At 36.1% G+C, this 24,787-nt stretch overlaps 1 protein-coding gene across 2 annotated transcripts in view; it reads left to right on the top strand.

The window, feature by feature from the left end:
- The window catches only part of LOC129279879 (voltage-gated purine nucleotide uniporter SLC17A9-like), a 28,197-nt gene extending 11,496 nt beyond the window's left edge, over nt 1–16,701 (top strand). The window contains exons 6-9 of one of the 2 annotated variants that reach the window (XM_064111968.1): nt 1,869–1,965; nt 4,191–4,313; nt 5,980–6,151; nt 12,781–16,701. In XM_064111968.1, coding sequence (XP_063968038.1) covers nt 1,869–1,965; nt 4,191–4,313; nt 5,980–6,151; nt 12,781–12,950 — 562 coding nt within the window. In that variant the 3' untranslated portion in view covers nt 12,951–16,701. Of the gene's footprint in view, nt 1–551; nt 649–1,868; nt 1,966–4,190; nt 4,314–5,979; nt 6,152–12,780 lie in introns of both variants that reach the window. The other variant, XM_064111967.1, reaches the window with a different exon arrangement.
- Nucleotides 16,702–24,787: the final 8,086 nt, after the last annotated feature.

Here is a 24,787-nt window from a genome sequence, read left to right as displayed (position 1 = left end):
CTGGCCTCAGACTGTTACTACATGTACATGGTAACTGTAAGGGAATAACAAGATTCATTAAATGACGCAATTTACATAATTAGCTAGATTGAGCCTGTGATCTTCGTCATCCAGTTTCACTGGTCTACGACTATCAAAGTTTGTTTCCTTAGTTATTAAACCAAAGTCATTTCTACCAGTAAGCCACAGACATGAAATAATAGCTATACAATCCCTCATGGGTTTGTCTAATTTCAGAAAATTAGATAAATATATTGATTACCTGTTGGCTTGAAATAATAAGGTCTTTAAATATGACCCCCCCCCCCCTCCTTAAATGATAAATTTACTATCAAACCATTCAGAAAAATATGTTCAAGAACTTTTGTGCGGATTTTGTTGAATTATGACTACAAGAGGTCCATTTTAATTACATATTTGTTAAATAAGACTTTTTTATGACTTCTTATTATGAAACCGGCCTGGACCAGAGTGATGGGAAATGAAGTAGAAAAAAAAAGGAAGCAAAGTTTTTCGTTTATTTTCATTCATTCTCTCCTTTCCTTTCTCAGGGCATTGGCCATTAGTCACTTGTGCGTCATATTTTCATACTTTATTATAATAAATTGGATGCCAACATTCTTTAAAGAAGTTTATCCAGAGTCCAAGGTGGGTTTGTGTAGGTGAGCACAAGGCTTGGTAGTGAACACAGCCAAAACTGAATAATCCAATCAATTTACTTGTGCTATGATGTCTGGATGTAAACCTATGAAGAAATATGCATGCTGAAGCAAACTTTAAACACAGAACCTTATTAAAATCCTAACCTTAATCCTAAATCTCTTTCAATTAAATATCCAGGATTCATTCATGGCGATTGTTCTCTACCAGAGCCTTGTTCTCCCTTTATAATAAAATCTAATGATGCATTATTTGTTATAAAAAACAATACCTGTTTGTAAGTGAATTTGAAGTGAGTTTGTTTTCTGTTTTGCTTCTTCCCCACTCCCATACGTCTCTCGACAATCCTACCACTAATCCCATCATGCACTGTTCTCTTCACCAACTTGTTTCTTATTTGCTGCAAATCCATGTAATATTTTTATTCCATCTCCCTCTATCCCTACCCCTACTTCTACCCCTTGTGCTCTAATCATTTGATTCTCTCACTCTCTTCCACCCAAATGAATCAATTATGATTTTTTTTCTTCTCATGATTCTCCCGTGCATGCATTTCTCTTCATTTTCCTGTTAATTATTTCCTATTGTCCATAATTCTTATTATTCTTTTTTATTTGGTTTCCATATTTCGTGAACTACATGTAATTGATTTGTCAATCTGGTACACCTCCTTTGCTCTCCTTGGCTGCGCCCCCACCCTCCCCTCTTATGCTCCTGTCCTGTCCCCCTATACCTTACTCTGGTACACCCCCTTTGCTCTCCTTGGTTCCACCCCACCCTCCCCTCTTATGCACCTGACATGCCCCCCTATACATTACTCTGGTACACCCCTCTTTGCTCTCGTTGGCTGCACCCCTCCCTCCCTCCCTTCTCATACACATCTGATATCCCTCTCATGCACCTCTCACTCCCCTCTCATGCACCCCTCCTTCCTCTCTCATGCACCTCTCCTTCCCCTCTCATCCATTTGTCATCCACCTCTCCATTCCCTGTCATGCACCCCTCCTTCCTCTCTCATGCACCTCTCCTTCCCCTCTCATCCATTTGTCATCCACCTCTCCATCCCCTGTCATGCACCCTCCCTCCTCTCTCATGCACCTCTCCTTCCCCTCTCATCCATTTGTCATCCACCTCTCACTCCCCTCCCATGCACCCCTCCTTCCTCTCTCGCGCACCCCTCCTGCCCCCCCCCCCCATACTGCATGCAGGGGTGTCCTTGTCAGTCACAATGCTCTCAATTTTTCGATGTGGCTCTTAATCTCTTGGATGCCTACGTATTTCAAAGATGTCTTCCCAGAGTCTAAGGTAATCTTCATGAATCCTTCAACAAGGCATTGGGTTACAATGTTCATTAGTCATTTATTTCTAATCCCTGCACTTGATAGGAATGAAAACACTCGACTACCATTCAAATAACCACTACAGAGCATGTCATTTTAACAGTTTGAACAATGAGATGAACAATGGAGTTGAATAGAGAAATAATGAAATTAATTTTTCTAAATTACCTTTGTTTTGACTGTTGAAGAATTTCAATGAAAGCAAGTATCCTATAGAAGTTTGGAATACATTCTTGTTTAGTAGAGTTAATATCTGGGCTTAGTTTTAAGGTCTATCTAGATACTGAATATCTGGTCTTTGCAATTTAAAACTGACAAAATTTGATTTCAGTGAACTGTTTGGTACAATACTTTATTTCTTCACCGAAATATTTTTTGACAGCGAGAATTGCACTTATAACACTAAAAGTTTAATGCAAAAATAAGTTGACTCTTGAAGTGGGAATCCAAATAATACCAATAAAGCAGACAGGGATTCCAACATTTCACCATTTTTTTGCAAGAATTGATATAAATCTCTGTCCTGTAAAACAAAGGTTAGTGATTAATCATATGCTTGAATTTCATGATTAAATGTACATTGTAGTTAATGCAATCAATCGTTAAAAAAAAAGTTTTTCAATGATTTCTAAGCGTTGTTTTGGGGTCCCTGGTTGTTCAATAGATTTCTTAAAACTACCTTTTGTGTTGATCCTTGTTTTCATGTTTTCACAAATATCGTTGAGTGGAAAGATGGTGCATTGCTCATTGTGACATAGCCTTAGTCGCTCTATCAATACCTTGCTATAAAGCTAGTAATTCATAGTCGCTACCTTCATGATTGCATGAAATCTAATGGTGCGTTGCAAGAAAATATTTGCAATTGCAATCAATTACAAATTTCTCATGCATATTTGCAATTGATGAATTAATTTCAACAACAGCAAATCAATTTGAATTTCTTGTTTCAAAAAGTAGACAATCAATTGAGTGCAAATTTGTGATTAATTGCAAGACTTGCGATGGATTTGGGACCTGTAATTGATGTGCAATCGATTGCAAATTTGCAATGCTCCAATAGTGTTCTGGCCAGATTTACTATTCTATAATTCACTTTTGCACTTTATTTCCTCCACCTTGATTAACACTCAAACCTTTTGCCATCTGTATGTACAGAGAACTAACTTCCCATAGTGAATATGAGCCATTTAATATTATAAATTATGATTGGCTAACAAACCATTGGGTGATTTCAAGTTCAGTGTTGACCTTTTGGTGCTGGTGTTAAGTCAATTTTTACACGATTATAACGGCAAACATAAAAATGAAGATGGTCCCGAAACGTCACTCACTAGTTGTTGAGATGTCAATAATGTGATCTGGATCAGTTTTACAAACTCTGAATAAGTTTTGGAGCCAGGGGAAGCAATCAAAATTTCAACACCAACACCAAGGCCAACACCGGGCTTGAAATCACCCATTGACTCTGCAGATTTCTTGTATTATCTCACTTCAATTAGGTGCCCTTTGCCAAAAGTGCACATATATAATTGGACCTTTTTGGTGTACATGTACGTGATGAAATGAGCATAATTATGTTCAGTGATCTGCATAGTCCATGGTTTTGTTCCATGGTACAACTGAAACTTCTTTAGAAACTACGGGCTATCGATTGTGCATAAAAGTTGTTCACATTGGCTGTTGTATTTCTCAGTTGAGCATGTAATATTGACTATATAACACTAGCTCAACAATGTAACTGAGGTAAGTTATAGCCTGAAAGTAAGCTCTTTGGGCATTACCACATTGCCTAGGAGAGGACTCGCTAACAACTACAATTAATCGTGGCTTGAGGAAGATTCAATCCCAGTTGATGAATATTTTCAAAATTTGAACACTAAATTTTGAATAGCTTGGTTTGGTCTCACCATTTACCTGATAACCACGAAATATTACCCACGATGTCAGGCCAAAAGAGGTTAAAAGATGGGATTTGCTGCTACCCTCTTTGGCGTTCAATGATTTAAGGGATAGAGCAACCTTGATCTGGCGTTGCACAGTGGCTGCTCGGCTACCATTGAATTGGGCAAAATGAATTTTGGGAGTATTTCTATGTCACATTTACAGAGTTCTATTTCAAGCAATAAAATTCGGATTTTCATTTTCATTTTTCATTTTCATTATGTCATATTGTTTATTATTTCCTTGCAGGGCTGGGTATATAACGTTCTTCCATGGTTAGCGGCTATACCCGCATCAGTAGCAGGTGGATGTCTTGGAGATGCTCTCATTGCCCATAAAGTGCCTGTAGGCATCTCAAGGAAAATCATGCATGTAAGTCCGTTTCCCCAACCTAAGTAAATAACTCTTTTCAGATATGAATCAATCTGCTTTCTCTCTTCACATTGGCAACACATTTTTGTTTTACATATACTTTAGTCTAAAAATAAATCAACTGTGGCTATAAACATGAATTAAGAAGAAGCAAAATTGCAAGATTTCAGTTAGAAAGTTGTCAATTTTGCATTTTAAAAGGAGTTTTTAAGGACGTTCCACAGTTAAAGTGAAATCCATGTCATTTTCACCAAACTTTGCACATAGATACTTTAGAACCTTAATATTCGAAATATGCAAAAATTAACATAGGTCCATGTGCTTGATTTTTTGCTATAGAGCTTCAAAGTTCACCCAAATTGACGTTTTTAAGAATTGCGCATTCAAAAGAATTTGGCATTTTTAGACCGCCCAAGATTACTACAATGAGTTTAAACCTCTATTACTCAGTCAAAATACATGAAAAAGTCATCAAATTTCGCAAGAGAGTTAATAATTGTATCGTTAGAATGGAGAATCTATTTATAGTGCTATTTGTTTGCAAATTTAAGTTTAACAGCACTGTCAGTTCTTAAAAATGGCGTAAAAGATAACAAAATCCCAATCTAAAAAATGTAAAATTTCAGTAACAAACTACAAACGTACAATAAATGCTGCACTTTATTCAAAATCCATGTCATTTTCACCAAAATTTGCAGAGTTGTAGAGGAAGGTATACCTTATAGGTACAAACATTAAAAAATAGGGGTTCATGTGCTTGTTTTTAAACTATCAGCATTTTTATCAGAGCAAATGTGCTTTTTAAAACACCAAAAATGCGCCGAATGCTTAGTATCTATGTGAAGAAAAAATCAAAACCACTCTACCATTTATTCAAACTCGGGGTAATATTCGTGATTCTTGGCAGCCCTGCAGAGTAAAGTATTTTGAAATTGTAGAGAATATTTTTTTGAATGGTCCATGGAATAATTCCATTTTTTATCTTCATGAAATAACGCATCGGATCTGCAGTTAAAGTGCAGAAGATGAGAAAAATCAGCTCATACCCGCAGCTAATTAACCACCTGTTCATCCATTGTGACGTCAGCGCGCAGAGTGCAAACTATGCGCAGATCATAATGCGCACAAACATAACTGTGGAACGTCCTTAAATGGACTTTTATCCAGAAATGACACAATCTATTTCAAATGGTATCATTGTTGTTTTCAGTACAATTTACTTTTCGAAATATTCTATCTGATCCATGATAATAAGCAACTTTTTGCATTTTGACTTGTATAAATGTTTGAATAAAAATTAGAGAATGAATTTGAATAAGTATCAATTTTGATGTGCTTGAAATACATTTAGAAATTATGACAGTAATCGTGATAATATTGAAATTGATAATCGTTCAGATATGATAGTAGTACCGATAGTATAAAAATTGTAAAATATAGTAATAATAATGTTAGTAGTATATCATTGTTGTCATTATCAGTGCTAATTATTTGATTCTTTAAACTCATTAAATTCATTATGATCTGTTATGATGATCATCCACATTACTATTTTTTAATTCTCCATTACATAAATTCAAATTGTGTTGGTATTTCCTGTTATATTGGCGATACCCACTAGTTATGCTTGTTTGAATTCCCCATTATACATATTGTTTTATTTCAGACATTGAGTATGTTCGGAATGGCATTTTCATTGCTAAGCGTGGGACTTACAGATAGTTATCATGCGTCACTGGCTCTCATGGTCATAGCTGTAATGGCGCAATCCCTTACCAATAGCAGTATACCTCCCAATGCCCAAGATATAGCGCCTAAACACGCAGGATCCGTGTTCGGTAAGTATCCTATTACAACACAAAAAAAGTTGTGTGATCCGGTTGGTGTTTCATAAAGCTGTTCGTAAGTTAAGAGCGACTTTAAAGTTGAATTAAGAAGGGGGTGAGTTTCCATAAATATAGGTTCTACATACAATATATAGTATATATAAGTTGTTCAAACACATAGCATGTCACAATAATCCTCTGCCTTCTCGATATTTTGCTTTGAAAGTCTATGAAATTAGCCACCTGTCAGAGCCCGAGAGACGAGTGTACAGAAAAGTCACTCGGAGTGTGACGTCACCGGGGGGAATTTAGTATAAGAGGTGCCTGAATGTCATACAGAAATGCTATGCAGAGAGAGAAAGATATTTTACAATTTTTTTTCAAAGCAACTCAAATCAAACAAATAGGACTGATATGTACAAATCTTTACTTTCCCTGTATAAAAAACAGTATGAATAACCACCATGAACTCTTCAATCATGATGTAAGATAGCAAACAGTGAGTTATTGAATGATATTTTCACTATTTCTCATTTATTTTATCACGATGTTCAATCAAGTGAGTAGCTGGAAAGTAATTCCGGCGGCTAGCTCAGCGCGCGCTGAACGCATAATACTAGTACACACAACACCCAGGCATTGAGTGTACTGTTATGGTCTGGTATGTCGACTTAGTTCATGGCCGTGCAGCGATCCCCTGGCGTTTTTTCTTCTTTTCTTTTGTCTTTGACTCCACTTTTATATCCTCTGGATCATTTCCACTCATAGCTCATTCCACAGAACAATCTTGAACCAAACGTATAGTATTCTTTCTCGGCCTTCTGAGTTGTTTTCTATATTTAATTACGCTAGGGGTCACCGTCACACATACAAACGCAATTCGGAAGTGAGTTGAAGACAGAAAGATATATAGTAATTAGTATACATCTCTATGGTTGAAGACAACAAGAACAGTACGGTAGCTCGACAGCTAGCTGCGCCGGAGCGGGCGGCCGGTCGGCACAAAGCAATTCCGCAACCGACTGTGTTTTTTGGCAAGAGCCGCGTCACACGCGGATAAATATGTCATAATAACACGTCTGCTACGTTATCGACTGGTGAGAAGATCTCGATCAAATTTCATATTATTCACCTTGAAATTATTCCTTTAGGGTCTATAGTATCATTCTGAGGGAATTCACATATTTGGAATAATAGTACGGCCACAAATATTTTAATCATTTCCTCTTTGCAAGTTCTATGGCTCGCAGATACAACTTCAACTGCAGTTATTCCATATGAAGGAGTACGTGCATAGTACACAAAACGGCACTGCCTTGTTTACTACACCGGGACCGAATACCCCCCGGTGACGTCACACTCAAAGAACACCCGTCTCGGTAGGCATTGCAGGAGCGAACTCAGGGAAAATGGGTAGGGATAAATCGTTCAAATTCACTATTTTGAAAAAAGAAAATGGGGGGTCGAATCACCTATTAGTGTTTGGGGGGTTGTAAGGTTGCTATTAATGTAAATATCTCAATATTTGGAATCGTCTTCTTAATTCAACTTTAAGAACGACTGGTGATCCTTTCTTACGCGCTAAATAATCACCAACATATAATGGTGAACATCATTTACCACAAGAAAGGATCACCAGTCGTTCTTAAAGTCGCTCTTAACTTACGAACAGCTTTATGAAACGGACCCCAGTATTTATTTATTATTCCATTCACCATATTGTAGAAAAGGTAGTAACATTTTGTTGAATAAACAGTATTTGGTAAGTATCCCATTAACCATATTGTAGAAAAGGTTTATGGTTTACAGTCTATTGATTTATATTGGGTAAGTATCATGTTAACAATATTATAGAAAAATGTGGCTACATTTGTTGAGTAGCCATTACATGTATTTGGTTAGTGTCCTTTTAACCATATTGTAGAAAAGGTAGTTACATTTATAGTTAAGTGACGTATATAATTTGGAAAGTATCCCATGAAGTAATATAGAAAAGGTAGTTACATTTTCAGTAAAGTGATTTATATTTGGTAAGTATCCTATTAACCATATTGTCAAAAAGGTAGTTACATTAGTTGAATAAACAGTATTGGTAAGTATCCTATTAACCATATTGTGGAGATAATGGAGATAATATGGTAAGTATACTTCTATCCTCATTCATGCCCTGTGGCACATAAGGCCTCCTTTCCATTTTTGGTGGTCTCTAGAACAACCCCTGGCCTCATTCCAACTCTTCCATCCGTAGGTATTTCTCTCCTTCTCTACAGTTCTCCTCCATGTTGTTTTTCGATCTGCCCCTTTAAAGTTTTCCTCCTGGATTCCATAGAGCAGTGTAACAATGATGGTTATCTTGCTTTCTGAGGACATGTCCTATCCAATTCCAACATCATATTTTGACTTCCTAACTCATTTTGTTAAGTTGAGTGAGATTATTGAGCTCATCCATGCCAATAATGTTTGGCCAGAACATTTGAAGTGCTCTTTTTAGGCACTGATATTGAAATGAATCTAGTTTTTCTTCATCACTTTTGTTGATCTTCCATGTTTCACAACCATAGAGAAGTACAGGTCTGACTAATGTTTTGACACATTCAAAACATTAGTCAAATTTGGTAAGTATATTTGTGGAAATTACCTTATGGCAAATTGACTACCAGGCTTTGGGTAAAAGATAAGTATGCTTTTTTGTATTGTTCAATAACAAATGCACACTAATATACTGGGTTTAAAGTAACAAAGATGTAGAAGGTTCCATGACATTTTCTCTGGCGACAATTGCTCTGATGGACTTTTTTTATCTGCACGTTAAGCCAAACATAAAACCTAACCTCCAAAACTAAATAAACCCTAATCCTTATCTTTGCATTATTCTGAACTAAAAACTCTTTATTAGAATCCTAACTACCCTATGCCCTATGAGATATTGAGACAGGAGCAAATGTCGTAGGAGCATATGTTGTGTCACCATGTAGAGATGATAAGGTCTGTCTTTCATTGCCTCCTTCAGCTCTTCATAGTACTGAGAATAAATGCCTTAATACATGTACCTGGTTTCAGAAATTTTTCCTGGGGACAGGACGCTTACAATTTGTTCAAAGAAACTCAAAAGTGGGGGAGCGAAGTGACAGAGCTTGTCATTGTCGCGCTTTTGCATTTTCTAAAGTGAAATTGAAGGATTTTATGCACACTTTTAGTGAATTTCATGAAAATATTCAGTAAAAAAAATATAAGCTTTCAAAATTTATGCGCCCCCTCCCTCGCTGCACGCAGCCATGATTTGTTACATGGGTCACAGAGATTATGAGACCACCTCTCTACCAGCTGAGCTATTGCGCTTCCTCATGGACATTGCCATAGAAACATATAACTAATTTGATGTGATCTGACAAAGGATGATGTGACCTACGTAATGCCATTCCTAACATGCTTAATGTTTGAAATGAAACAAGTTTTACCGTGTGAGAAATGAATAGATTAACAAATCAAATTAGGGAGAATTTCATGAAACAACTACTAGTAATAAGTGATTTTGACTGACTATAGTTATAAGCTAATCCTTGCATCTGATTGGCTCAAAGCAAATTTTTCACTGAAAATTCATTTCATGAAAGACTCCCCCAAGGTTTAATGGAATACCAAAAATTCTAATCAAAGTATGTTGTCCCAGTCTCAGTGTCTTGTGCCTACAAAAGACTAGTGATACATCATGTGATACATCTTGTGAACATCCCCTTCCATTTGCTGTCTACCACTTAATGACTAGTTAAAGCAAAATGTAATTGTTCCCTGCACCCTAAATATTTTTTTTTTTCATTCTGAATAAACATATTTTATTTCTTTGCCTTATGAGAGCATTATCTTTGCTTGTATATTTCATTTCATTCATTGTTACAAGTCTAAAAATGTATTCTTCTCGCACATTTTTTTTTTGTTTACTATGAATGACTTGCTTTATTTCAGAGTTTGTCAATGTTTGGAATGGCATTGTCATTGGTGTGTGTGGGACTAACAAGCACCTACTACATGTCATTAGTACTAATAACAGTAGGTGTGATGTCACAAGCACTGTTTCACAGCAGTGTACCACCTAATGCACAAGACATAGCACCTCGCTATGCGGGATCGGTATTTGGTGAGTAGATGATAACACCTAATCTATTGGAATTTCTTATTCCCAATCTGTATTTGGTGAGGAGATGATAACACCTAATGGTATAGGACATAACACTTTCTAAATCCCAATCCGTATTTGGTGAGTAGATGATAACACCTAATGGTATAGGACATAACACTTTCTTATTCCCAATCTGTATATGGTATAGGGCATAAGACTTTCTTATTCCCAATATGTAATTGGTGAGTAGATGATAACACGTAATGGTATAGGACATAGCAGTTTCTTATTCCCAATCTGTATTTGGTGAGTAGATGATAACACCTGATGTTATAGGACATAGCAGTTTCTTATTCCCAATCTGTATTTGGTGAGTAGATGATAACACCTAATGTTATAGGACATACCAGTTTCTTATTCCCAATCTGTATTTGGTAAGTAGATGATAACACCTAATGTTATAGGACATAGCAGTTTCTTATTCCCAATCTGTATTTGGTGAGTACATGATGACACCTAATCTATTGGACTTTCTTATTCCCAATCTGTATTTGGTGAGTAGATGATAGCACCTATTATGGTATTAGACATACCACTTTCGTATTCCCAATCTGTAATTGGTGAGTAGATTATAACACCCAATTCTACTGGATATAGCCTCCACTTATTTGCAATCTGTACATTTTGGTGAGTATGTGATAACACCTAGTGTATTGGGATTAGCACTCTCTTATGCCCTGATCTGTATTTGGTGAGTAGATGATAATGCCCAATGCATTAGACATAACACTTTTTTTGGTGAGTCCGACATAGCACCATGGCATTTGGTGAATATATGATAACACCAAACCTCTGTATCTGGTGTGTGGATGATAACACCAAAATAATTGGACATATTACCTTTGGATTAATGTGTAGATGGTAAGACAACACCCAGTGCATAAGATATACATGTAACACCTTTGTATTTGGTGAGTAGATGATAACACCAAATGTATTTAACACCTTTTTTATTTGGTGAGTAGATGATAACACCCAATGCATAGGACATAGCAGACATACATATATTACACCTTTTTATGTGGTGAGTAGATGATAGCACCAAGCTCACTGGCCAAAGCACCTTTTTATGCAGGATGATAACAACCAATATATTGGACAACGCACCTTTGCACATGTAAGTTGCGAGGAGACGATAGTACCCAATGCGTTAAATAGCCCATTTGTATTTAGTGAGTGAATGAAAACATTGAATTTTTTAATAGGACTTAAGACTTTTGTATTTGGTGAGTATATGTACATGTAGGTGATGAATTCCAATGCATCAGACATAACACCTTTGTATTTGGTGAGTACCGGTAGATGATAACTTTCAATGCATCAGCCATATATTTGGCAAGTAGATGATAACACCTAATGGGTTGGACATAATAATAATGCCTTTGTATTTGGTGAGTAGATTATAACACCCACTGTACTGGACATAACATCCTTGTAATTGGTCAATAGATGATTACACTCAATTCATGGGACATAGCACCTTTGTATTTAGTGAGTACATAACACCCAATGTATTAGATGTGGTATCCTAGTATTTGGTGAATAGATTATAAATCCTTATACATAGGGCATAGCAGCTTTGTATTTGGTGAGAAGATGATAAGTCTCTAATGGAAATATAAACACCTTCCCATTTCAGGACTATGAAGGTTAAGGACCTTTAGCATGTATTAGTGTTACGTTCCACAAATCCAGCAGTAGATTGAATAGTTTATTAAAACTAACTTACCACCAGGGCTCCGTAACACAAAGGTTTGCAATCAATTGCTAAATACCAATGACTAATCAAGATCATCGTTGCATGTGCACTCTGTTTAAAATACTGACCGGGAGCCAATCAGTGTGGCTCTTTCGTATTTGCAATTCATTGCAAACCTTTGTGTTACGCAGCCCTGGTGATTAAGCTGGAAGTTATGTCTATAATGGTGGGTGTTGTTTGCGCCTAAAACAATGATTTGGACAATTCAATGTGATGTATCTGCACCAGGCAGTGATGTGTTTGACTATGTATTACATACACACGCTTGTTCTGTCATACATCGGTAAATAATGCAATAATCCAATTGATGCTTGAATTCAAATACTAGTAGCTTGCACTTTTCTTAGGAAACTGGGGGGGGGGGGGCAGTGTACCATTCTTGTAAGAATACGCTACATAGCCATAGGCTATAATATCCTATTTACATTTGAAGTTTATGTTGTAATCATGTCTTATTTGAAATCAAGATATAGATCATGTTGACATTTATACCAGGTCCATAATTCTATTCTGAATACATGGCAGGTCCATCACAAATGTACAATACGTTAACATTATTATAATCATATTTTTGGACTAATATAATGTAAGTTCCAAGGATATTCAAACAATTTGCTTTGTGTTTTTGCCATCCTTGATTCACAGAGTACACTATGCATTCATACAAATGACACAAATATCTCTATCTACGTTGTATCCTTGCAGGTATTGTGAATGCCATGGGCGCCGTTCAGGGCTTTGTGGGAACCTACATAGCAGGTCACATTCTTCATTCTACCGGAAGTTGGTCTGCTGTGTTCAACATGTCTGCGTGTGTGTGTCTGTTCAGCTGGATGGTATTCACGCTGTTTGCGGTAGGAACGCCGGTCATATGACACTGGTCACATGACTGTCAAAATGACACTTGTCATACTTATTCAGCAATCTTATACGGCTTGATTCATCTGCATGAAAAGATCATGTGCCATAAGATCTATCTGGCTAGCAGGATTGGCAATTCCCGCCCAGATGGAAAATACTGGGAAAAACTTGTGAATGCTTGAAAGTACTTTAGTGATACGGGTAAGTGCAGTTAACTGCTAGAATCTGCTTGAGAAACACTTTCTGAGCAATGCCTGAAAGTATTCAAGAAGTATATTTCGCAGTATTTCCCTACATGTTGAACTATTTTCCACTTTCCTGAAAAAGTTATCTAGGCGGTATTTGCCACCAGTGTTTCCCTATCCAGCCAAGCCTGGTGGGCAGAGCATTGGACTCTTGATTGTGAGGTTGTGAGTTCAAATCCCAACTCGGCCATATTCTCCTGATTAGCCGCAAAGGCCTGAGAGTAATTTCTGTTGTCTTGTAGGATGGCACAGTTGTCCTCAGATTTTCACCATTGCATAGCTTCTGTTTCATATGCATTCCACTTTGTGTTTTAGAATGTGTATTGTGCCATATTGGTACATTCCTTGTGTATATACTGCAAGGTCTACAGGAACCACCTAATCTAGAAATATATTGGCCCGAATTCACAAAGGTGGTTTTGAAAACCCACGGTTGAGTCAATGGATTATGCAGATATCCTCTATAAATTACGCTTATTTTACCGCGTATATTAAAAATTGTCCAATGCTGATGCGCGCTTTTGTCACAGTGGGCCAAATTAACGCCTGTTGCTGTGATTATCCACGCTATTTTAATCATGAGTCCACTGTTTTGAATTAATGAGTCCACTCTTCAAACAGTGGACTCGTGAATAAAATAGCGTATCTAACCATGGTAACAGGCGTCAATTTGGCGCACTGTGACAAAGACGCGCATCAGCATTGGACATTTTTTATACACGCGCCCAATACGCGCTACTAAAATTAAGCATAATTTATACAGGATATCTGCATAAACCATGGATTCAACCGTGGGTTTTCAAAATCACCTTTGTGAATTCGTGCCATTGCGTTGCTTTCTAATATCCGTCTTTTCACATCAGCCCTATGCTACTATGTTACTGTGTGCCTTGTGTAATATGCTGTGATGAAGTAGCTCATTATTCTTTCATGTAATTCGCAGAGCTGCCACAGGTGTGTAATCTCTTGCATTTTAAAGGGGTACGCCGGGCTTAAAATATTTATATCTAAATAAATAGAGTAAAATTCACAGAGTAAAATTCTGAAAATTTCATCAAAATCGGATAACAAATGACGAAGTTGTTGAATTTTCAAGATTTACTTTATTCCGGTGAAATAGTTCTAGGCGTACCTTCATGGATATTCATTAGGTGGGCTGATGATGTCACATCCCCACTTTCCTTTTTCTTATGTTATTACATGAAATTATATTTGTTCATTTTTTCATGAATGTGTAAAATGATGTGTCTTGATTATGATGAAATAAGTTGCAGCAATAAATAACTAATGCACTTTATCAGTTGTCAATCCAATTGTTTTAGTTCTAGGTAGAAACATTTTGAATAACCCTAATTTCATATAATAAAATACAAAACAAAAGAACAAGTGGGGATATGACATTATCAGCCCACCTAATGAATATTCATGAAGACATGCCTAGAACTATTTTACCGCAAAAATGCAAATCTTTAAAATTCAATACTAGTAACTTCGTTATTTGTTATCCGATTTTGATCAAATTTTCAGCATTTTTCTCTGTGTATTTTACTCTATTTATTGAGATAAATAATCTTCAGCCTGGACCATCCCTTTAAGCCTGACGCACACAATACAATTCGTTCAAAGAAATTGTAGTAACATTTGATACTGACATTCCAACCAATGAAATCTTTGCGATCAGAGTTCAGAATAGTGGTAGCCCTAGGACTACTTATATCGAAAGTCTGTCAAGTTCGAGCCTCCCTGTAGGAATAAAAGTGAATTCAATTCCAAATCGTAATGACGTCATCATCGGCTGTGACTTGAAGCTGATTTGGACTTTTACTCCGACCTCAGGGCTTGCCTCAAAGCAAAATTATGATTTCATTATATTCCTAACATTATGCCGAACTTCAGTTCAAATAAAATAACCTCTTGGAACTTTAATATTTTATTAAAAAATTGTGTTTTATCAGATTGCATTGTGTTCGTTGGGTTTAATAGATAATTCAATTCACCAATGTGGGTTAATGCTATTTTATTATTATTACTGAATTGTTTGTTTATTTATATAAAAAATAGGGTACTGAAAATTGCAGCCAGAATAACCTCTAGTATTTTGTCCTGTTTTCTTCAAAATAATGCAGATTCTCTTGAAATGTTTGTGTATTTGTTGGATCTTCTGTTACTACGCATGTACCAAGCCTTAGAAAGGTAGAAATAGATGAACTGTATTGTATGTCCAATGATAATATGCCTTTGGGCACCTTGCCAAAAGTTGAGAGCCGCGTCTTTTTTACAGGAATTCCGCAAACTCCTTTTTTGCTGATCCTTGCATCTAATCTAGGCAAAATACATGGGGCTGCGGGAAAGATGCGGGGAAGATGCAGCGAAGGCATTATGTAGCTTTCCTGCAGCCCCACTCTCTTGTCTGTGATGAAATGTATGTAGAGGTGGTCTGGCTCAGTGGATAAGTCTCCAGACTTTGAACCACAAGGTCCAAGGATCAAATCCCTCTGCAGCACTCGCATCTTTCGGCAAGACTCTTATCTACATTTGCCACTCTCCACCCAGGTGTAGTAAGTTGGTACCGGGAAGGAAGAAATTCTGTGAATGCTCTAGTGTCTGATTAGGGTAGCTGTGCTAAAGCCAGGTTATAGTATGCAGTGGAGAAACTTGAATGTTGTATGTTATTATTGTTATTGAATGTTAGTATTAGCAATGAAAAGACTTGCAGAATTCCTGCAGAAAGAATAGCTCTTGACTTTTGATAGGGAGCCTTAGATCGAAAGCCTTGATAACCAACATTTGCAAGAAGCAATGCACCTTCATTTGTAGCAGGCAAATAAGCCTTTTCAACAATGTAGATACTGTAGTGTTGTGTGAATCCCAGATATCTGTTATAACCCATTGAGCCTTTATCCAAGATAATGAAAATTCATCTATATTTACATTGTTTTTTTTTTTGTTAATGCAATAAAATAGTGTGCATTGTTGAAATGGTGATTTACCAGCGGTACTTCAGAAGTACACTATTATTTCTACTTGACTACCTAATGTTTCCCATCCATTTGTACTTTTATTTTATGGAGATAAAGCCAAATATGCTGCATGTATTTATGAGACCTACCACTTCAGAACCCTCAGTAAGTTTTCCAAAATTAGTTTTGAGGTTTTATTAAAAAGCAGTTCCTTGGCCTTTAAAGGACAAGTCCACCCCAACAAAAAATGATTAGAATAAGAAGAGAAAAATCCAACAAGCATAGCACTGAAAATTTCATCAAAATCGGATGTAAAATAAGAAAGTTATGACATTTTAAAGTTTCGCTTAATTTCACAAAACAGTTATATGCACATCCTGGACGGTATACAAATGAGGAGAGTGATGACGTCATCCACTCACTATTTCTTTTGTATTTCATTTTATGAAATATGAAATATTCTAATTTTCTCCTCACTGTAAAGTGAAACTGTGATTAATTCCTCCCTGAACATGTGGAGTTAGCATTGTTTAATACTATATGATTCAGTCCCTATGGTCAAATCTGTAAAAAAAAATGAAATATTGTATAATTCAAACAATAAAAAACAAAAGAAATAGTGAGTGATGGACATCATCGACTGACTCATTTGCATGTCACTGAGTTGTGCATATCACTTTTTTGTGAAAAATAAGCGAAACTTTAAAATGTCATAACTTTCTGATTTTACATCCGATTTTGATGAAATTTTCAGCGTTATGCTAGTTTGATTTTTCTCTATTTATTCAAATCAACATTTTGCTGGGGTGGACTTGACCTTTAAGGTTTGGCAAGGCATTTAATTAATCACTTGCCACTCTACACTCAGGAGTAGTAATTGTTCTCCCGGTAGGAAGAAATTCCTTGAATGTTTGAGCACCTAATCAGGGAAGCCTTGTCAGGTAATGAACAAGCAACCTGCTGAATTTATATTTTTTTAAACATTTGCATTTCCTCTTTTTAATTTGTTATATAGTTTATTGTAGAGCACTTCTGCTTATGGCAGCGCTGTGTGAATTTATGTATTTCATGCGAAGCTTTTCCTTTGTAGCTGTCCAGCCTAATGTTAATAAATCATGAATCTTAATGTTTCCACAAATTACATTCTGTTATCAAATTTACCTTGTAATTCTATTATCAAATTACATTGTATTTCTGTTATCAAATTACATTGTATATTCTGTAATCATGAAAATGGAAGATAATATATATATATATATATATATATATATAGATGTTGGACTGTACATTTGTTTGTGTTATTTCCTTATGCATTCATGATCAAAACATAACATATGCAATACAAATAGTATAACTTTCAAACAAATATAGAATGTAATGAAAAAATAATTTACCTACATGTAGGTAATATTTGAAAATGTTACTAAGTGTTAAAATAAAACATACACAATTGCACATTGATCATGGTGCATCAAAGATTGTTCAAAAACTTGTTGTCATTATTATTTTGACATTAGGTTGATTGTATCTTTGAGTAGCAAATATAATTGGAATCATTTGCCAACAAAGTAATGTTACAGTGTATTAATTCAGAAAACTTTCATCAGTTGGGGATGATAAATTAAATAATATTTAAGCTTAAATGGTACAGACTACCACAGGCAGCAAACTTTGTGACTGATCAATTGTCATAAGAAAGTCCACAGGAGTGGACGAAAGCTCGCCCAAAATAAACATGAAGGTTGGTTGAAGCTTAAAAACTATGTAATGTATTGATTTGTTAACAAATTTTCAGTGGACATGTGTTAATTACTTGGAGAGCAAAGGGATTATGTCTACCTTGTAATTGCAAGTGTGCTTGTGCTTTTGTAAATGTCTTCATTTTTGTATGCGCAATATTTCTTTTTATAGATGGATTATTCCAAAATATTAACTTTAATACAGTAAAATAGGTTTAGTCATATCTATTTTATTTTATTTGTGAAATCATTTTCAGAGGTGAACATTATACTTGTAAATTTTGTTTAGTGTATTAACACAAATATGATTACTCTTTTTATGGCGTTGGGGTTATTTTTTTTTATTAATTTGATTTCGTAGCTAATTGTAGACTAGGAGTTGATTCTGTGGTGAATGGATAATGTAATGCAAGTCTTTTTGTCACAGACATGCTTTGACAACACTGCCATCTCTTGTTGAAAATATTATAGTCCCCAAGAAAATTGTGTAGAAAAAAAAATGCTCTATTACAAAATTTCATTCATTGAGTAAGATGCACTTGGGTTTTAATGGACTATATGTAGTTTCGTCATTTGATTATTTTGGTGTGGTAAATGAATTTCTATTACCAGGGGGGGGGGGGGGGGAGTAGGATGGGGGATTAATTATCTGCACATAATATGCACAGCAATATGTTTCAAACCTACTCCTAATTGCATTTTTAAAGGTCTATGTCCTCAACTTTGTTCAACATGCTTTCTTTGTGAATAACAAAAAGGGTATTCTGGCGATTTTAGATAATATATCATATATTATATTTGGTGGTGGTGGTGATTTTTTTTTACCTGATTGCTAAGAAAGCATGAATGCTTGTAAGCAAGCAACCAGAGGACCGACGGCTTAAGGTCCCCTCCGAAGGGCAGCAATTCTAGAATCATGCATTACAATTATTCCAAACCTAATTCTGAAACAAAAATCAAATTTTGTGTACTGCTTGCTATCCACAATAGTGGTAATTCATTGAATGGTATAAGGTATACCTTGTTTATTGCTGATACTCGTTCATTTCATGGCCAAATTTATGTACTATTTTTTGTCTGTATATTCGGTTGTTTGGGAGAATTTAATAATTTATTGTATGAATAACAAAAATAATCATCAATATGGTGTACATTGAAAGCTCAATAAATTCCTATATTATTTTTTGAGATATAATTAGTGTATTCCTAGTTTGTGTTTATGGTGTTGAATGTGTAGAATTGTGTTTGTCAGTAGTAAAATATGACCATTAATTGTATTAGAACTATGTATACGGGCAACGTTGCCAAAGTCAAATGTTGTGACCACATAAAATGTTTTCTACTTATGAAATAAATTTGACTTAGAAGATGTTTATCACCTATTACATAATCAGGGTTGTGTTTCACAAAGATTTTAGTATGACTTAAAGTCATGCTTAGTGCACATCACAATGTAACACGAATCTCATTGATTAATAGGTTGTAGCACGCGTCCTCTCAGCTTGACTTGACCAATGCGGTGATGCCTTTTATATAGCATGCAAGCAGAAATTTAAGTGTGACTCTAAGTCATACTTAAATCTTTGTGAATCACCCCCAGTCTAAAAAAAATACTTAAGACAAATTTTTACTTACGGAAGATCAACTTATACCTGTAGTTTACAAAGAACTGGTCATGTAATATGAAATATGTTTAATCAATTAATAGGTAACTTTGCCCAAGACAAATCTGTTTTGCTATTAGAACAATGAATTACAGGGACTAAGCTGACCATTCCGAGGTGTTGGATTAAATTGTGTAAGTGGCCAAAACATGGAGCAGTATGTACAGCCATGGGCGGAAATCCCAGGGGGACGCGCCCCCCTACTGAAAATAGTAGGGGGGGGGGCACAATATCAAATGTCCCCCGTACTATTTTTTGGTATTTTACTTTTTGGGTGATAACCTTTTTTTTTGCTTGTCAAATTTCTTTTGGTCGAAATGACTTTAAATATGGGATGATAACCTTTTTTTTTTTTTTTTTGCTTGTCAAATTTTCCAGCCGCTGGTCCCTCTACCTTTAGAGAGAGATTTCCGCCCTTGTGTACAGCGCTTTGTATCAAAAGGAAAAGGCGCTATTTCAAATGACTTTTGGATTGGATTGGAATGAAATAGAATGGGGGAAAAATCATTTCTTCCTTACATTTTATTTTTGCTATAACTCCTTAAAGGTTAAGGTATAAGAAGTAGAACAGTGATATGCTTTTGATCCCATTCCATTTCTTGCCTCTCTCTCTCTCTCCCTCCCTCTCCTTTATTTTCCAATGATCGTAATATCACTGTGAACAAAAGCGCTCCGGGCTAGTTGTGATTGCATGACAAAACCAATGATTAGAGGTAGCAAGCAATGATGAGTGCCACGCATGATACTTGATACCAAGCTAGTCACGCTCCCCCGTCGGCACTGATGGGTTTCTGTTCTCCCGTGCCCCCGAGGAGAGTTATTAGAATGAAAGTAGAATGTTTCATAATGATAATAATACAGGAGTGCGCCGCTGATGCAGGGAGCAGGGGCGACTGATCCCCCTCCCCCGTGAATTTTCATATAACAAAAAGAAAAGGGAGGGGGAATGACAGCAGAAAGAAGAATAAGAGACCCAGATCGTGTAAATCCGTAGCACCGCAGTTATTCAAAAGAGAAAAAGGGACATCACCTTCAGGTCGTTTTCCCTCCCCCCCCCCGGCATTAAATCGATAATAATTGACCGTCTTGCCCCAATAAAAGCCCTGATTTGGGGGGGGGGGGACAATGTAAAGTAGAAAGAGACAGAGTTGGACGATGATAGAGGATGAACGTGAAAAGAAAGACAAAATCTTGAAGAAACGAAATGAGATTGGGAGTATAAATAGAGAGAAAAAACCCGGGGGGGGGGGGGAAGTCGAGGAAAAGAAGAAAGACCGGATGATAAACGAGAGTCGCCCAGAAAAAAAAGAATGATAGTTGGGGGAGAAAGTCACCTTATTAAGGAGAAAAAATATGATATGAAACAAAGTGATGAAAGTGAGTTTAGTCGATCAACTCGATATTGAAAAGTCGAAAGAAATAATTGTAAACTGAACTAAATTCAAGGCCGAAGGAAAATTTGATTTAAAATAGAAACTCAGATTTTGGGCCCTTTACAGGGGCCGCGGAATGGTTTTGAAAGTGGGGGGGGGGGACTGATTATGCAAGTAGATGTTGTACACGGTCTTGCCAAGTTGAGGGGGGGGGGGAAGCCCCCCATCCCGGTTCTGCGGTCCCTGCTTTACTGGTATAACTGCTCGCTTTCCAAAATATCCTAATAAAACTTATTACGAGAGGGTAAGCGAGAAAGCACTTCTTATCTTGTTTTTTGCATGGTCAGCTGCCCCCTCCTTCACTTTTTAAAACAGTTCCACTGTCCCTGATATTTGGTGCATTAGAAGTAAAGCTAACAATACACATGAGCCTAGCCTGACTTCTCTGAGATTAATATCATATCAAACATAATATTCTTTCTAAATTTGTTTGATTTTAGAGCATCCTAATTCTTTATAGCATTCGTGCGAGCGCAGCGACAGAGAAAAATAAATAACTTTATTGGCCGTTTTGTTATTTCATGATCAAATACAATATAAACCACACAATTTCTCTTTGTAAAAATTGATATTTAATAATAAGTATCTTTAAAACGTATACCACATATCTTGATTTATGTTGACTATCTATTAGGAACCTCAAGTACTGCATCACTTCGTTCATAATAATCGACATATTCTTGCTAAAATTAACGGTGACCGCTTTCTGATACTATCTGAAATTTACATTTTACGCGAGAGCGGGCGAGATTTTATTTTTTCAATAATTTTAATTGTATAATTTTTTAGCACAATGTAAATTGTGTCGTCTTTTAAATTCTAATTATGATGATTGATTTATGACAGTACATTTTCCAGGAAAGATTACTTGACATAATTCCTTCAAGACAGCTTATAGAATACTGCAATGTTTAATCAAATGATCCCTTTTTCTTTTAAAACAAAGATGATGAGTACGGGGTACCTATAGCTCTCAAACTAGCCCCCTTGTCGAACCACACCTGAAAATAAAATTCACTTGGATTTCGAATAAAGATGAGTCATAACCTTTGACCCTCGAGCCTTGTGTGAGGTCCTCTTGATTGCAGCACTCCGATTGTGTAGAACCCGAGGCGGTAGGATATAGTTTCAGAACTAACTTGTAAAGTACATCTCTCCTCCTTAAGTCATGGACCGCTCAGAAACCACCAAAACACGGTGTTATGTTGATCAAACTATTCCGAGTCTCCGTCTTCAAAAACTTCTTTAATGTTTTTTTTTCTAAGAATGCTTGTCATAAAGCCTGTGACGGCACCAGGATTTATAAAATGAGAGACAAATGTGACGGAGGTATGTCGAGGGGGGGGGGGGGGGGCTGAAGCCCCCCCCCCTCACTTTTTTCCAAACCGTGTACAAAAACGACCATATAATTGTGATTTTTTTGCATGGTCAGCCCCCCACTTTTGGCTCAACCCCCCCCCCCCCCCCCCCACTTTGAACATCGTTCCGCGGCCCCTGATGAGAACTATGATAGTCTATGCTACGGCCACACCCGGTGCAACCGATTCAGACCGATCAAATCCCTTTTGTTATTTCAAATAACGTATCATCAGTCGGTCGGGAATCGATTTTGCGTAGGTGTGACTGTCGCTAATTTTGTGATTTGCAAACTCGACATACCTCCGTCACATTTGCTCTACAGCAGCCATACGGCTAGTCGAAAACGGCCGTTTTAACATTTTTGTACCTACTACATAATTATAGGTGGTTTGAATAAAAAATGAATCTAACTGCTGTTTTCGACTCGCCCTACGGCCGGCGCAGGGGAAAGGTGACTGTATAGCATTAGAAGTTATCTTTATGACACATGGGGCCCGCTTCATAAAAATAGGCCTATACTTACAATAATTTTTATGGTAACGTTGTTTCATGGTAACTGTCATTGGTAATAGGGCTAATAAAGGCCACCGCGCACCTTACGATTGGTCTGCGGCCCGCTTTTGGAATAAGAGTCGTAACAGCTGTGCAGAATCTCTGGATGTGGACTAACTTCATGAACTTACTCTACAAATTTCTAGATAATCATAAAATAAACTTAAAATTATATCTAATCGCAATGACGTCACAGCAATCGTGCGACAAGCTACGATTTGAAACAAAGTTGAACTTTACCGTAAAATAAAGGCTTAATGCAAACATACAAAATTTCGGTATTAATATAACAAAAGTTAATTTGTACCTCAAGTAAAAAATAATTATTATATGCATTCACATTTTCAGAAAATAAGAAAAATGAGACTTTTTTCAAAAGTATCGTAGACCAGTCGCAAGGAGGTGGAGGTGCCGTGGCCGAGTAGTCTAAGGCGCCTGGCTATAGACATGGACCGCGGCACCTATGCCAGTGAGCAAGGCATTTAATCTACAATGCTCTTTTATCCTGCTTTCAAATAAATGGAAATGCTATATGCATTATTGGTAACTAGGTGTGCACTTGTTTGTTTAAAAAAAAAAGGTGTGCAGTGACCTTAAGCAGCAGTCAATCTCATGGTAGTTACCATAATGGCAAGTAACCATCATATTGTTAGTCTTTGAACATGTGAAACAGACCACTTGTTACCGAGCTCCTAAATGCTTAAAGGGATGGTCCGGGCTGAAAATATTTATATCTTAATAACATAGAGTAGAATTCACTGAGCAAAATGCCGAAAATTTCATCAAAATCGGATAATAAATAATAAAGTTATTGAAGTTTAAAATTTAGCAATATTTTGTGAAAACAGTCGTCATGAATATTCATTAGGTGGTGTCACATCCCCACTTTCCGTTTTCTTATATGTTATTACATAAAATCATATTTTTTTCATTATTTCATACTTGTGTGAATAATTTGTCTCCCTTATAATGAAATAAGTTGCAGCAATGAATATCTAGTGCACTAAATCAGTTGTCAATCCAATTTTTCTAGTTCTTGGAGGAAAAAATTTGAATAAACCTAATTTCATATAATAAAATACAAAAGAACAAGTGGGGATGTGACATCATCAGCCCACCTACACAATAAATTGGGTTTTGTAGTTTACATAATGATTTATATAATATTTGTGAAATTTACTTTTAAGTAAAAATTACATAAAAGTTATGAAGTTCCTATTTAACATCACTTTTTACATAATTTATGTAAAACATTTAAGTTAGGTAATATTTACACAATAAATTGGGTTTTGTAGTTTACATAATGATTTACATAATATTTGTGAAATTTACTTTTAGGTAATAATTACATAAAAGTTATGGAGTTCCTATTTAACATCACTTTTTACATAATTTATGTAAAATATTTAAGTTAGGTAATATTTACACAATAAATTGGGTTTTGTAGTTTACATAATGATTTACATAATATTTGTGAATTTACTGTTAGGTAAAAATTACACAGAAGTTATGGAGTTCCTATTTTACATCACTTTTTACATTATTTCTGTAAACATTTCTCTGTGTGTATATATTCATGACGACTGTTTTCACAAAATATTGCTAAACTTTAAAATTCAATAACTTTGTTATTTTTCATCCGATTTTGATGAAATTTCCGGCATTGTGCTCAGTGAATTCTATTTATTAAGCTATTTACTTTCAGCCCGGACCATCCCTTTAACTTAGCAAAATGTTAACAATCTAAACAGCAATGTTTGACTTCTAATAATTGCTTAAAAGTTGAACATTGATGCTTAATTTTTGGAACATATTAAGAGCTTGATCCCAAAAGGGACTAAATCCACTTTTGACCAAAACATACTGAACATATTGCTTCTTCAATATTAGTTGGAACAT

The sequence above is a fragment of the Lytechinus pictus genome, chromosome 17 (genome assembly GCF_037042905.1).
Source record: "Lytechinus pictus isolate F3 Inbred chromosome 17, Lp3.0, whole genome shotgun sequence".
Lineage (NCBI taxonomy): Eukaryota > Metazoa > Echinodermata > Echinoidea > Temnopleuroida > Toxopneustidae > Lytechinus > Lytechinus pictus.
Note: the sequence above shows the minus strand (reverse complement) of the source record. Positions and strands in the feature narration are given on the sequence as shown.